Genomic DNA, 16,172 nt, shown 5'->3' with positions numbered 1-16,172 from the left:
TGGTCAAAACAAATATGGCAGTGAAGTACAAAATGATTAAACAACAGAGGGGTCAATGTACAGGCAAATCAGTATTACAGCTGATTATCACATGAAAATTCCATGAGCCACTTTATATATTTGGGGAATCAAGGGAACACTATTTTTGTGGTTGATGGGGGTGCCATTGATCAGCCACCATCTTTCTAGCTACTAGTGAATGGGGTAAATCCTCAAATCCTTATACATGTAATTCATCTTATTCTGCACCATTGCACCATTTTTGAGCACTAATAATGTTTTCTTTCCCTCAACAAAAGTCTAAAAACAAATGTTGTACATGAGGACGTCTGTGTGTTGTGTTGCAGTAAATAGCCATAATGTTAATGTCTTATTAGTCATGTAAAGCTCCGTCTTGTCCTCAGAACACATAGTGCTGCGTCATTTGAAAATCGCTTCCAATTCTTAGTCACTTCTTTCTACTTATTCATTTAGTTACTTTAATTTGCTTGGTGCGGTATAAAAATAGCTCCCGACAAAATCCGGCATAAAACTAGGAAGTATTATCATTTCTTTTATATATGTATCGTTTTATCAGATGTGGTGGAAGAGCAAAGCGGCGCTCTCCCAAATCTAATTAAAAGTTAATGTTCTTATATTAAGCGTTGCAATTAGTTAATGCTGCACTGGGCTCTTATTGCTGGATCCCACACTTCATAAACACGTTGGTGGCACGTTCCGACTTCAAGTGCTTGACTCGTTTGTAGAAAAGTTTTATTAAAGCGAGACTAAATCATGGAAATTGTGATGTGAGCAAAAGAGTCTTGTGTAATCAGTCATTTAGAAATGATCAATTCTCATAGTCAAGCATGCAGTTCATTAATGGCACAGTTATTACATGACATATGGAAGCAAAGATAGGAGTTTGAGCATTTTTGGTGTTTAAGGTTTTCATGGTACCCTTACAAGAGTTGGTCGACTGTGTGGACAAAACAAGTAAACATTTTGGTCAAAAAACATAAAAATGATTGAAGGCATTATCGTGCTGTGTTGTGGTGTTTATTATTCCTGGGGTGGTAGTTTGTGATGTACTGTAGTAATTGGGTCTTCTATGGTGCTGGTTACAAGTCCAGCTCTTTGAAGTTGAGTGGTATGACATTACAACCCTTGAAACTATAAAGGTTGTGCCCATCCATCTTAAGGCAACTAATGTTTATACCAAGGGTGCACAGCACGAGTCCCCAGAATTTTATGTTTCACCATTCACACAAAAACCAATAATCGTTTACATCATTGATGGTTATGGGGTGGTATTTAGTTCTGTGGTGTGGTGTTTATTATTCCTGGGGTGGTATTTTGTGCTGTACTGTAGTAATAAGTGCTTCTTGAGTGCTGGTTACAAATCCAGCCCTTGAAGTTGTGTGGTATGACATTATAACCCTTGGACCTATAAAGGTTGTGCACCCTTGCCTTATGTATCCTCAGTTCAAATGAGAGATTATGTGTTTTCACAGAAATCTCTGGTAGAAGGGAGTCTTCAATGATAGCAATATATTTCCAAGCAAATTAGATTGTTGAGTATTGGGGTCCTGTTCTCACAAATTGATAAGAAATCAGGTTGGTAACACTCCATTCAATACCACAGGATCATCGAAATTGGATAGTGGCCTCATTATATTGATTGGAGCTTCAGATTATGATCGGTTGGGGTGCCATTAGTTGGATTCCATTCAATCAGATATGGGTACCCCCATATACTGTGGAGAGTCTAGAACAATAAAACTAAAAGGAGCAAGTTCTGCAAATTAGTTTACTGACTGTGGTTCACAACCAGGTGTGATGCTTGGTTGGAGGCTATTGATTGAATGGTCAACAGCCTCTAAGTCTTATGGAAGTGTTGGAGTGAAGAGTCATTTGGCTTATGGGAAGCATCTGGTCACTCCATTTTTACCTGAAAGTTCTTAATACCTGTGCCTGTTGTTGTTTTTGCTTTCACTTGGCGATTTTTCTGATTTTGCCTGTACATTGACCTCTCTTTTGCCTAAGCATTTAGTACCTCACTGCCATCTTTGTTTTGACCTGGTTTGTTACATTATTCTTTGATGTCTATCTTCTGTTTATCTTATCTGTGCCGTGTGATGAGGCCCATTGCCCAGTTGTAGCTTGTGGTTTAGCCTAAATAGGGCAACTCGGCAAAGACAGAGGTAGCAGGAAGTTCATGGTTCACATATTCTTCTATGTCTTGACAACAACACTTAAAAAGTCTATTCTCAAATTGTATTCAAAAACTTAAGAACACAATCTAAACAGAGAAAAAGAACAAAGATTTTGATTACCAAATCTTTGCACATAAATTGCATATTGTCATGTCCATAGTAAATATTGATATTTGAAGCCAAAGTTACTAAGCTCCGGATTATAGTTCACAATCAATACAGATTTCTATAAAAATAACAAAAATCTTCCGTAAGATGGAAAAGCAAGAAATTACTGTTTTTATCCTGGCACAACATGTAATCTTATTTAAACAAATTTAAGCTCCGATGTATTTCCTTTCTACTTTTTTATTTTAAATCCTGTGAATTGTAAAGGAAAAAGAATTATCTTTTTTTTGCTGAAAGATATAGTTTGTGAAAAAGGGGTGAAAGTGCTCAACTTTACCATATTGCAGACATAGCAGTTGCGTAAAGTGGTGCCATTTTCTGCTATTCCAGCAAATCACTAAGGCATTCTTCATCCGCAACAATTTGTCTGTAAAATATACAACAGGAAAAGTTAAATGGAAAGAGTAAGTATAATATTAGCTTTTCATGTAGTCCATTTCATACAAAATATATCACCTTTCCTTGACCCGAAACCATTTTATATGACAGTTGTTCTACAGAACATCTACGGGAGAGACCATACAAACAGCATAGTACATAAATACGTTAAAACAAGAAAAAAATGAAAAAAAAACAAGACTTTAAAAGCATTAATCTAATTTTATAACAAAAACAAAATACAAAATTAAAAGAAATAGCTATAAACGCAAAGAAAATTATAAAAAACGGTGTATAACTCTTAATGCACATTGTTAAGATAGACATGTGCATCAAAGCATGTATAATGAAGCCGAAACGCATATGAAAACAACAGCAAAAATCCCTCATGGATATGATTTCTCTGAAGCCATAACTACGCTATTTTGTATCTACAGACACAGACATATGGGCTGAGGTGGAAAAAAATAATAATAGCAAAACATCGATTCCCCAGATGATTTCTATGCTAATAATCAAACTGTGTACAGATGTTTTTGGATTGTTAATCCGTGATATAATGATTGGTATTAACCATAAAAATAAGAATATGTCTATTCTTACGTGACGGTAAAAAAAAAAATACGGAAATAAACAAAAAAAAAAGTCCATTCCTGCAACCAGAAAAAAATGCAACGTAGGCAATATAAGAAGTTTGGTGAGATTTCGAGTCACATTCGAGTCACACAACATGCGAATGAAGATTTTCAGTTTGCATTTTGGGGTTATATCCTAATTGTTCCCTGTTTTCACAAACCAGACTCAAGTCTATGGGGCTGTAGAAATAAAAAACACCCATTTTTCAATGGAAAAGGTTGTGCACATAACATCATTAAAGGACACCGACCACCAGATGTACTGATTGTCACCAATGCAATGCTCTTAACCATAGGGGTTAACTGGAACTATTTTTTGGTGGTTCCGTTTCATCTCAAAAACAACTTTATAAAAATAGGCTAATGAGCACTCAGGCCTCCATCATCTGAGTGCCATCCGCTAATAAATTATACACGCCCCTTAATTAAAATTCTTCCTTTAAGCCTCCCCCAAGCTGCATATATTGCGGCCTCTGGCCGTGTAGAGCCATCGTACATGTGCAAGATTTGTAGGCAGCCGGGTGACATCACCACCTGTTGAAGCTGGTTGAAAGGATGAATTTTTATGAAGGGGGCGAGCATAATTTATTATCGGATGTCTCTGGCTCATTTTTCATAATTTTATAAAATTGTTTTTGTGGTGAAATGGATGTTCCAGTTAACCCCTAAGGCAGTGATGACAAACCTTTTAGGGATTGAGTGGCCAAACTACAACCAAACCCCACTTATTTATCGCAAAGGTGTAGTCTATTGCCTCCCTCTGCTCTGTCTCAGCTTTTAATCGTATTGGCATCCCGAGGACACCAATGCAGTTGAAACTAGGAGGAGATATTGGGATGATCATTGCCACTTCCCTTTAGTTTCCTGACCAGGAATGATCACAGGGCCTGGCGTAAAACATCCAATGATAATCTAGCTCTGCCCACACCTTCTATTTCTTACTGTAGTCTCAGGCAGCCAAGCATAGGTCACGTTAAAATAACACTCAGTGCGGCACATCCTGGGATTCCTCAGACTGCAGGAGGTAGGCTTGATTGCTGGCTGGGGTGACAGCCTGACTGCCCACAGAGAGGACTCTGACTGCCACCTCTGGCACCACAGGTTCGCCACCACTGCCCTAAAGTAACGCGCATTACATTGATGACAGTCTCCCACCAGTAAATCTGGTGGTAAATGTCTTTTTATGGAGAAAATACTAATTACATTTGATTGGTAGGTGCCAAGCTAGCACAGAGAAGGGTAGCAGCCTTTGAAGCTGCAGCACTGAGGGGCTCCGGTAATACTCTCTGGAGCACTTCTGTCTCATTAGCATGAATTGAAAAGTTGATTTTAGAAGGAAAGAGGTCATGGATAAGAAATATAAGTAGATTATGACAGTCATGGGGCATAAGTGTCCCAGGTTTATCATGCTGGATTTATGATGGTAGATTTCCTTTAAGAGGTTTAAAAAGATTATTGATTTTTTTTACCTATTCAATGGATAGGTCACCAATATCTATCATTGGGGGTCCGATACATGGCTGCCAGCTGCATTCTCTGTTAAATGGCCGTCTACTATCCACAGCACAATTTACTACAGATCTATGGATTGTTATTAATCCAATAACTGGAGGTTTCCAGAGTCATTTTGCATTTTGGGCTCCAATCAGATATTGATGACCTTTCCAAATGTTACATATAGATAAGTGATACATATTATTATCATTGAAAATCTCTTTAAGACTATCGTTGTTAACTATTCACTGCATATTTCTGTTTGTACCTCTGCATTTATTATGTTTTCCAAAGTGCTTTTCAACAGTTTCTAGTATTCGGTAGTTTTGGTAACATTTCATATTTTTCTGACAGCAACAATATGTGATGGGCAGTTTTTATTAATGGGAGATTCTGGGACATTTCACTCCAAAAATTATCCCAATCCTTATGAGCCGGACTTGTCATGTCGCTGGATAATAAGGTAGGTGTCAATATTGTTTCATGATATGTTCTAAATAGGTAGCCAATTTTTTGTTTACATGTTGGCCAAATTGGGTGATTTCAGTGGAGCCAACTAAGCCTCTTATTTATATGAAGATGTCAGGACTCTTTACTCAATGGTTTATTCCCCAGTACATTTGCAAAACGTGTTTGGCAGTCGCAATTTTGAGAACATATGCACAGTTTTAAAGCAAGCACAAGTATGGAAAGCTGGAAGTCATAGCTCTTGGACAACAGGTCGAAGGATTTTGGTGGTGTATCACTGGACAAAAACGGCAATTCACAAATGCTTAACGAGAACCTACCATTTAAATTAACCCACCCTAAATAAATACTTCATAAAAAAACTATTATTAGTGTATGTTTAGAGAGATGCTGGCTATGGGAAGATAAACCAACTTTCCTCCTCACCCCTCCCTCAGAAATTCTCTACAGTAACTTACGTATACTGGAGCTCTCCACCTCTGGGACTGGATCAGAGAACATAAATGAAAATCTATTTTAGAAGAATGGTGGCTCTAATCTCTTGGATAGAGGCTTCAGTGGAACATGTATAAATATATATGGGGGGGGGGGCACTTCCACCAATTCTGTGGATCTCAGAGAAGCACACTGACTTGTACTTTAGGCTTGTGACAGAGCATGAGACAGAACTTATCCCACAGGATAAGGGATAAATGTATTATTGTGGGAGGTCTGACCACAGGTCCACTGACCAGCTTTGTAAGAGCAATACTTTAAGTTTTCTGAACTTGCAGAAAAGTCAACGGAGCACATGTTTTAGATTGACTTCTGTAGGACCTTTGGATTGACCTATAGATCAGGCAAAATACAGAGGTGCCGCTCGTAACAAGAGTTTCAGGAATGTAAGCTGAATAACAAAAAATGGGGATTTCACTCTCTGTACACTAATTCTTTAAACAAAATATTGGGTAGCTCCAAGTGCCCCTAAATGCTCCTTATAAATGGAGCAGTGGTTCACACATTCAACTACAGCAGTGAGAGTGAACCTTTTGGAGATTTTGTATTTGTGCCTCTCACTTGTTGTTAAAACCAAATAAAAATTATGAGAGAGAGAGAGCTCTATGAGAACTCCATTAGAAGTAAGTAAATCACTGGTCACATAGAGGTTCCCTTTTGAGAGACAAACAGGCAGAGTAGCAGACCCCTATTTTACAAACGAATATGGGTTTCGCAGTAAGACACCTAACCCCTATCCTGGGTGAAAGGTTTAAGTTTACTAGGGGGCATTTATTATTGACTTTAGACAGATTTTTGTCATTTTTTTACGTGCCTCATGCACCATATTTATGAAGTGTTGGTGCCACAATTTGCTCCTTTTGCGACAATCAAATATTTTTCTTAGTCGCTCAATCTGTCGGCAACTTGTGAATCCTGAAACTTTTTCTGCTCTTCTAGTTTTTTGGGCGCAATGTTTGTTGTCTACTTAGTTCTATTTTTTGCTTCATGAATGTGGAGTCATTTCAGACCATTTTCGGCTGTGCACCAATTTCTTTATATCTTGTGCCCCAATGTAACATCGCTATCTAACTTACTGCAATGTTTGTGCGCCCAAGAAATGAACCCCGAGACACTATTCATAAATACCCCCCACTATCTACGCCGAGAGCTGGAGAACTGCAACAGCAAAACACATTCCCAGATGCACTGAATGTTGTACCTAGAAAATTTTTTTTGCTGAAAACATACAAGTCAGTATATGTTCTCGGTGGAAGGATGGAAGGAACATGCTCTTTTGAAGATCAAGCCTTAAATATACATCAGGAGCCCTTGTACAGGATAGGGAGTGACACCGCTGATATCCGCAGGGGTCCGGACGCACGCGGTGTTGCCGGTTGACACTTTGAACATAAACCAACGATGTCTTAGAAAGCGGAGAATAAAAATATTTTGATGAATAATTACAATGGAAAATACCAATACATAATAAATGGGACCCAGTGGAAGGATCTAACGTGGCTTTGTACTGGCGATAAAACCGGAGCTGGATCCGTATTTTTATTTATTTTGACGTGGGATTTTGTATCACAATTAATTATTGACGGAGCCTGCTAAATGCTGAAGCGTCTGCAGGACAAGGCGGCTCATGTGAACAGCTTGTACTACATAACAAGCCACATTCATCCAAGAGTGAATTTCCTTTCAAGTGAGAAAAGATCCAGAGTCAAGCCGCGCTCCTCCATGGGACTGATTCATCAAAGTTTGTAAAGTATCTGGCGGCTTAATGATTCAGCCCACGTAATTACAATGCATGAAATCGATTTTAGAGGATTGTAGAGGAAGAACAGAAAGATTCCCTCTGATTAATCTTTTTCCTCATTCGCCATTATACAGATTTCTTTTTTCCTATAGAAACATTTATCTGACCAATTTTTACAGCAAAGTATAGATACATCAATCTATAGATGCACATTGACCAATAGCAATGTATTGTCTGACATCCTATTAAAAAGACCCTATGGGGGAATTATGATTCTTATATTATTATTATTATTATTATTATTATCTGGATTATTTAAAGAATGTTCATTGGTTGTATGGAAAGCACATTTATTTTATAGGGAACCTATCACCAGGGACCTCATTTACACTAAAGACTGGTTACGGAAGCCCATTACACCTGCATTACAAATATTCCTTTCTTCTTTCTCTAACCATTTGCATTACAATATAATTAAGTGTTTTTTTAACGTACCTTGCACCCTGACAGAATCCTCTGTGCAGTCCCAGGGGTTGGGCATTGGTTTGGATGCTTTTAAAAAAAAACAATGACACATGACTTGTCTGTGCTTCTCACTCCTCAGCTCTCAGCCCCCAACATTGTGCTCCAGTACAGCTCCTCCCTCCCCCACTGATGTTAGCTCACCAGGCTATAAGCTCTCTGCTTTTTTATATAATGCTTTTTTAAATGCATCCAAACCAAAGCTCAACCCCTGGCACTAAACAGAGGATTCTGTCAGGAAGCCAGGTAAGTTTAAACACACAATTACTCAATATTGTAATGCAAATGTTTAGAGAAAGTAGAAAGGCATATATCCAATGCAGGTGTAATGGGCATCTTTAGTGAAAATGAGGTGCCTGGTGACAGGTTCCCGGTAACCATTTGATGACCACAGTGTCAAATGACACTTCTACTTTGTTTTTTTCGTCGAGCCAATATATTACATTTATATGTTTTTTTTTTCATCTGTCACAAAGGGAACCTGTTATCAGGTTCCCACAAAATTCTTCATAATGCCCCCCCCCCCACAATTTTTAAATGTTTTGTATAAAAATACATTCCTCAAATCTAACTAAGATCCCTTTAAAAAAAAAAAAGTAGCTTGCCAGCGAACTCACTGGGGCAAATTTATCAAGCTGTCTGAAAGTCAGAATATTTCTAGTTGCCCATGGCAACCAATCACAGCTCAGCTTTCATTTTACCAGGGCTCATGAAAATTTTCAAGGGGAGCTGTGATGGGCAACTAGAAATATTCTGATTTTCAGATAGCTTGATAAATCTGCCCCACTGAGTTACATGGGGGGTATCCGATTCAGCTGGATCATGAATTCAGCTCACATCTTCCCCAGCTCCCTCATTCCCCCCTCCCTCTGAAATTCACTTCAGCTGAGTCAATCAGATCCCTCAAAGGGAAGTGTGGGAGGTGAGACAGATGTTGGTTGATTTGGCTACAGAAAATGGAAATGGAGAAGTGACATTGGCTGGGTCATGCAGAATCGGCTAAATAGGATCTGCCCCCTGTAACTATGAGTATGTTAGCAAGGTGCCAGCTACTATTTTTAAAAGTTATTTTAGCTACATCTGAGCTATGGACTTTTATACAAAAAAAAGGATGGGGCGCAGTATGGAAACTTCTCTTGGGACCTGTCATTAGTCATCTCTATGTAGTCTGACACATCAATGAGCTTCTGCCAGTTAAGCTATAAAGAATTGCTTCAAGAGAAATTTTGGATTGAAAAGTAGAGGTGGGAAGAAGGCAGGATGATAAAGCACAGAGTTAAGAGGAAAAGGAAGTATTGTACTCTGACAATATGTGTCATAAAGTTTCTGAAGATTACACACACTATTTATTTATGCTAAGTTTTTGAAAAGTTAAAGGAAACCTACCATTTTATTTGATGCATTGTGAACCAAACATAACTAGAGAATGCTGTAGTGACAATGATGCAGAAACATATCTTGTTTAATCCCTGAACTGAGTGGTTTTGATGAAAAAACTATTAGACGATTATGCTAATGAGACTCTGTCACTCATGTGGCTGCCCCAGCACTTTTCCTCATCCTAATTATGCACTGCTTCAGCCTTGTCCTGCCCATCATAACCAGAGAATATGTCATCACTGTGTTGTCCCTGACAGGCAGAAGCAATCGATCTATGCACCATCCACCAGCTGCTGTGTACCCAGCTCAGGTCATCCAGCTCAGGTTGATTAATCCTGTCTGGACAGTACAGGAAGCTTTGTGTGTAATGTGTTTATGTAGGCACCCAGCTATCCCAAGGTCCTGAATTTTACAATTGTTTTTTTTTAGCAAAACCACTCAGTTCAGGGACTCAACAAGATATGTTTCTGCATCAGTGTAGCTACAGCATTTTCAAGGAATGTTTGCTTCATAATGCATCAAATCAAATGGTAGATTTCCTTTAATGAACAAATGTCCAATTTTTTTAGTCATAGTCAAAAAACTTAAATAATGGGAAATTACATATTCCATAAAAATTAATTGCAATAATAATCAGAACAATTTTTCACAATAAACTGCCCGGAATTGCGTAGATTTCCCCCTTTACAAAACATCCACACCAGGTGGGCATGGAGGGGCGTGAAGGGGGCACGGCCAGCGGCTATCAAGGTCGTAGTGGGGCGTTGCTGCCCCCTGCCTGCTCACGAGCTATAGCCTGCACTTCTTCAGGACTGAATGCACACAGGTTATAGCACGATAATACACTGGACATAGAATTATACTGCAGCACAAGTCATATTTTCTATAAATTTTGCTTCTGTTGATGAAAGTCTTTTTTCTCCACTTCCAGCGTCAGGAACGGCTCTTCCATTAAACTTAATTTCACATCTTTTGAGACTAACAATTACTTTGACGTCGTTAATATTTATGAAGGTATTGGACCTGACCGAATTTTAAGAGGTAAGTTCTGCAGTTTTCATTTCCAAATTAAATGTCAGACACAAGCCTCATGTCTGAAGGAGCATTATGTTAATAGATTTCCTTTACAAGGCTTCGTTGTGCTGTGTTTGGCTGATATGAAGTTGAATTGGAAGTTTACAGGGGAGAAAAACACATTAAAAATTTTACAGGACCGCGTCTAAAACCAACTTTTTATATCCAAACTTTGCGCTAGAGGTTCAACAACTGATATTATAGGGTGTCCTAAAGTTCCTCAATGCCCCCCAAACCAATAAACGTCCCATGTAGGAGTCTATAATAGAAGAAGTAACAAACCAGGTCGTTATGGAGATGCAAATAAGCTTCCAAGTGGACCAGATTTATCTACAGACAACGGCAAGCAGATTATTCATAGTGTCCTATCTGCAGGCAGCATTTTATAGAGCAGGAGGAGCTGAGCAGTTTGTACATAGTGTCCTATCTGCAGGCAGCATGTTATAGAGCAGGAGGAGCTGAGCAGATTGTACATAGTGTCCTATCTGCAGGCAGCATGTTATAGAGCAGGAGGAGCTGAGCAGTTTGTACATAGTGTCCTATCTGCAGGCAGCATGTTATAGAGCATGAGGAGCTGAGCAGTTTGTACATAGTGTCCTATCTGCATGCAGCATGTTATAGAGCAGGAGAAGCTGGGCAGCTTGTACATATTGTCCTATCTGCAGGCAGCATGTTATAGAGCAGGAGGAGCTGAGCAGATTGTACATAGTGTCCTATCTGCAGACAGAATGTTATAGAGCAAGAGGATCTGAGCAGCTTATACATAGAGTCCTATCTGCAGGTAGCATGTTATAGAGCAGGAGGATCTGAAAAAATGTATATAGTGTCCCTTCTGCAGGCAGCATGTTATAGAGCAGGAGGAGCTGAGCAGATTGTACATAGTGTCCTATCTTCAGGCAGCATATTATAGAGCAGGAGGAGCTAACCAGTTTGTGCAAAGTGTCTTATCTGCAGGCATCATGTTATAGGGAAGCAGAGTTTTATCAGGATATCTGCTAATGGGCCAATACACACTTCTATAACAGACATGAAAAAGCGTCACGCAACATGTCCGTTAACAACAAAGCTGTTTTGCTTCTGTCTTTTATCCTTCTGTTTTTTCATGTCTGTTATCTTTCAGTTCAGATTAGTTTCACATCCATAAAAAAAAAAAAAAAAACGGATATTCCTCATTGGATAAAAAACATAACGCCTGCTTCCCTGGAAATCATCTGTGAACACAAACATCCTGTAATCATAGACTTCTGTTTTCTTCCATAACCCTTGAAAAATGTGGGACAGATTGGTTGTTTTGAAAAAAAAATTACAATCAGTTGAAAAAAACCCTCTAATGTGAGAGAATATGGTACAGTGAGGCTTCTGTAAAAATCACGGAATCACGGATAACGCCCGGATGAAAGAGTCCTTATTGCTGAAGGATAATCAGCAACCACCTAGAGAAATTCCATTAATATCCATTCATCTCACAATTTAGCGCTGCTATGTTTTATTTTCTATTGCGGAATATATAAAGTTAATTAGTGTAGAATCTAGGTAATAGTTTCCAGGGTTCCTGGATAAATGTCATTTGGGATAAGTAGAATTAGTTATTTCTGGAGAATATCACTACACTTGTTAATGACTGAATGGGGAAGTAATTCGTGGATCTTCATTATTAGTCATAGAAATGTCGGCACCTATATTATCATAAATAATACATCTATATTATCATAAATTGCATAATGAGATTGAATTTTCTGTATTTGCAGCATCATTATGGGGAACAGATCCTGGAAATTTTAGGATTTTTTCACATCAAGCCACTGTGGAGTTTATAACTGATTCTATATACAGCGGTCTTGGTGGTTTTGAAGGAATATATTCGGCATTCAGCACCAGTGATGTGCCGAGTAAGTATTCCCATTGCCGATTTGTCGAATAATAATGCTCACTGATTGGGTGGATCCATTGCTAACCTACAAAGGTAGGTAAGTTACTGGCGCATGGTGGGTTTAGTGGATTAAAAAACTGTAAGTTATATGGATGTATGTATGACTGGAGGTGGACCCAATAAACAATCGGCACCATCTGTAAGCAACATCCAATCACCGTATATTAGAAGATTGGACAAACACTCCAGTTGGACTTTGTAGTCCATGACAAGTCCTTATATTGTCTGTAGTGGACCGTCCGGGCATGAAGCCAGACTGATCATGATGGATAAGTGATGATATGACCGTATTCAATCTGGTCGCCAGGACCCGGGTGAGAATCTTGTAATCTGTGTTGAGTAATGCTATTGGTCCATGACAAGTCCTTGTAGTCCATACAAATGGTAGGACATGCTCCGAGAAGACACTTCTCACATTCTACAGAATTATCAGAAATGTTTCAAACAGAATCTTTGCGTCATCTGTACCAACAATATGAATAATCCCACTAAATAAAGTAGGAAAGAGGATATTATATGATATGGCAAAACCCAAATCAAGGTTTCATAATTGGCCTAGCCCCAAAGCCCCTGAATTTCTAGTAAAAAGTTCAAGTTTCAACACAAGTTTTTCTATTTAGCTTCAGCTATGGCGGAGTAGGATTGACCTGAAGATGGCCATTGTGTGAACGATTAGGTGTCTTCAGCTCAACCATGAACTACAAGGTCCAACTGTGTATGAGGCCAACTGGAAACAACTTCTCATGGAGCCACCACTGTACAGCTACCTACAAATATAAGCTGATTCCTAAAACAAAGCCGACCCATAATTTGCTTTCTAGCCCTTTCTTGGACTATTAGGGTCCTAGGAATCCTGTCAATAACCTGCTGACTAGCCTTTCCCATTAGCTCAGAACCAAATTAGCTATGTGAGGAAGGAATAAATGCCCATAAGGTCTCAAACAGTAGAAAAATGGGGCAACATGATTGAGAAGGCCCAGGCAGGAAGGACACTGGTTGGCTAGACATTATATTTATATGTAATATAAGTCAACCATACAGTGTAGAAAAATACACTATGGAGTTTGGTAGATAATCTACCCATATTATAGGTTGAAATTTCAGAATAATATCTATATGATGTACTGTGAGAATTCTGCAGAACTCATGTAGGCTCTAAGGGACCCACCAAGATCAAGGGCACACCAGTTGTTTCACCTATTTACCTCTGGCTTATTCTAAGCCGAAGTAAGAAAAGGAACCTTTGTCTGACTCAAAATTGTCTATCTTAATTTTGCTGGAGGCAAATTGGCCAGAATATTTCCAAACTCCATTGATCCCAGCTCACCGTTGTGAGGAATTAGTATGGAGTTGACAACAGCCAGGCACCTTAATCCTCTGAGAATAAAAGATTTGGGAATTGACAGTGTGAACTGGGCCTTACTCAATACCGTAGACTTGAGTTTTCTAACCTGTATTAAACCTTAGAACATTGGTATCTCATCATATGCTACAGTACACAATATATTAAACAACTATTATGTTCTTTCTTCACATAATGAGACTTAACAGAATTTTTATATACTTTGTCTTTTGTTATCTTTGTTTACAAGCAGATAAAATGTGACATTCACCTGTTGTGTTCTTATTAAAGGGGGTTTTCCATGAAAGAACATTATCAAATTTTAATCCCTAGTGATGTTTACACAATAAAGCTAATTTTTAACCCATTGCTTGACAATTTTACTCAGTTTTATTGCTGTGTGCTGACAATGTGCTTAGATTGTCAGGGTTCAGGGTTTATCTACACTTTTATTTAGCTTCTGAATATTCTACCAGTATCTGACACATAAAAAAAATTGAGATGAGAGATCAGAGTCACTAGATGTATATAAAACACAATGACCTACTCAGATTTGCGGCCTCACCTATAACACACATAGTCAGCACTGCTATATGCCTCCCGCCTGGATAAAGACCGTATCTTGTTGGTAGCTAGTAAAGTAAGTCTTTGCACACTACTGCTTGCTGGCAGGAGGCGTTTGTGTCTCATCTGGTCTTGTAATGCAGAGTGGAAGGGGGCTGGAGGCAGAGAGCACTGCAGTGTGCAAACGAGAGAAGCTATTCATGAGAAGCATCCGACTATAGACAGAAGATTTATGGTCATAGCTAGAGGCAACCAGATTTTTAAACACCAGGACTGATAGAGACAGGTTGGAATTATATCTGTGAAATGCTGTATTTTTGTAAATAACAGTGAATTAGAGAATGTGCTTTTTTGTTATGCTGAGTATATTTAAGAATCTTTTCTTTGTGGAAATACAGCTTTATTCTGATTTTTGCAGCTTTTATATTTATCATTCATTGATTATCATTAACCCTGAGTTAATACTCATGTAGAATATTCCACCTCTTTAGAAAGCAGTAGTGGATTGTTATACAGTAACATTTTCCTGATCGGGCCTTCAACAAGCTTTAGATGAGGACATGATGTTCTGGCATTTGCTACTCCAATTTCTGAAATAATCTTGCCTCCTGCACTTTGTAGAATTGCTTTGCACAGGAAAGCAATAAACTTCACATTTTCAGTATTTTGTATTTTTGCCTCTTTGACATACCAAAGACGAGAAGCCACTATTTTTTTCCACCTAGAATGGAAATTGTGAGTAATTTGAAGAAGAATTATCCATATTGTCTATAAATTCAAAAATGGCTCCAGTATGAAAAACTTGTCACAACAACCTAGGCTTGTAAGCAACAACTTCCTTCTCTATAATACTTTATGACAGGCACCAAAATAATGAAATCTAAAGAAAACATGTTTCCTATTATTTGTTATTTTCCATTATATATTTATATATATATATATATATATATATATATATATATATATATATATATATAGTATTTTTCGGACTATAAGACGCTTCTTACTATAAGACGCACCCAAGATTTAGGCTTCCAAAAAAGGAAAAATATATTTTCCACCTATTAAAATATCCCTGTTGGTCGCACTAAAGCACAGCTCACATAGACATACATTTACACACAGAGCTCTGCATCATCCATAGTTACACTCACACAGCTCTGTACCATCCGTAGTTACACGCACACAGCTCTGCATCATCCATCTTCTTACCCTGTCCCTTCCCAGCATGTCCCCATTCTCCTAGTATCAGGTCCTGTGGTGATGTAAGAAGCATGTGATCAGTCACATGATGCTGACATCACCGCAGGCCCTGTACCTGTAGGCAGAGGGAGAGAGCAGTACAGAGCTTCTCCTATCTTGGAGATCGGGTGCAGCTCTATATCAGGGCATCACCCGATCTCCATTACAGTGATCAGGAGGGTCTGGCAGTGCTGGATACTCCTGACCTTCGCTCTGTAATACGCAAGCGTTTTTTAGCAAGATTTTTTCTTGCTAAAAAGTGCGTCTTATAGTCCAAAAATATGATATATTTATGCAGGCGGTCCGCTTCCTAAGGACACCTGACCTACAGATGACCCCTAGTTAAAGAAGGACCCCTCTGTCTACCGTGACTTCTGGTGAAGTTTCTTAATGCTTTACCATAGTCCCAGAATGCAATGATCAATTGTAGAATGTCTGTAATGAAGCTTTATTGATCATCCCTGGTGCAATTAAAGCAACAATTTTTGAAACTCCAATTGTCACCGGGGCAAAAAAAAAATTGTCCGGATCTAACATTATAAAA

At 38.6% G+C, this 16,172-nt stretch overlaps 1 protein-coding gene across 1 annotated transcript in view; it reads left to right on the top strand.

Moving 5' to 3' along the window:
• TMPRSS15 (transmembrane serine protease 15) overlaps positions 1-16,172 on the top strand; it is a 184,103-nt gene that overhangs the window by 46,882 nt on the left and 121,049 nt on the right. Inside the window, exons 7-9 of the mRNA XM_072133217.1 lie at positions 5,225-5,333; positions 10,408-10,517; positions 12,299-12,439. Coding sequence (XP_071989318.1) covers positions 5,225-5,333; positions 10,408-10,517; positions 12,299-12,439 — 360 coding nt within the window. The remainder of the gene's footprint in view (positions 1-5,224; positions 5,334-10,407; positions 10,518-12,298; positions 12,440-16,172) is intronic.

This window comes from Engystomops pustulosus, chromosome 2 (genome assembly GCF_040894005.1).
Source record: "Engystomops pustulosus chromosome 2, aEngPut4.maternal, whole genome shotgun sequence".
Lineage (NCBI taxonomy): Eukaryota > Metazoa > Chordata > Amphibia > Anura > Leptodactylidae > Engystomops > Engystomops pustulosus.
This window is presented reverse-complemented; position numbering and strand designations above follow the sequence as displayed.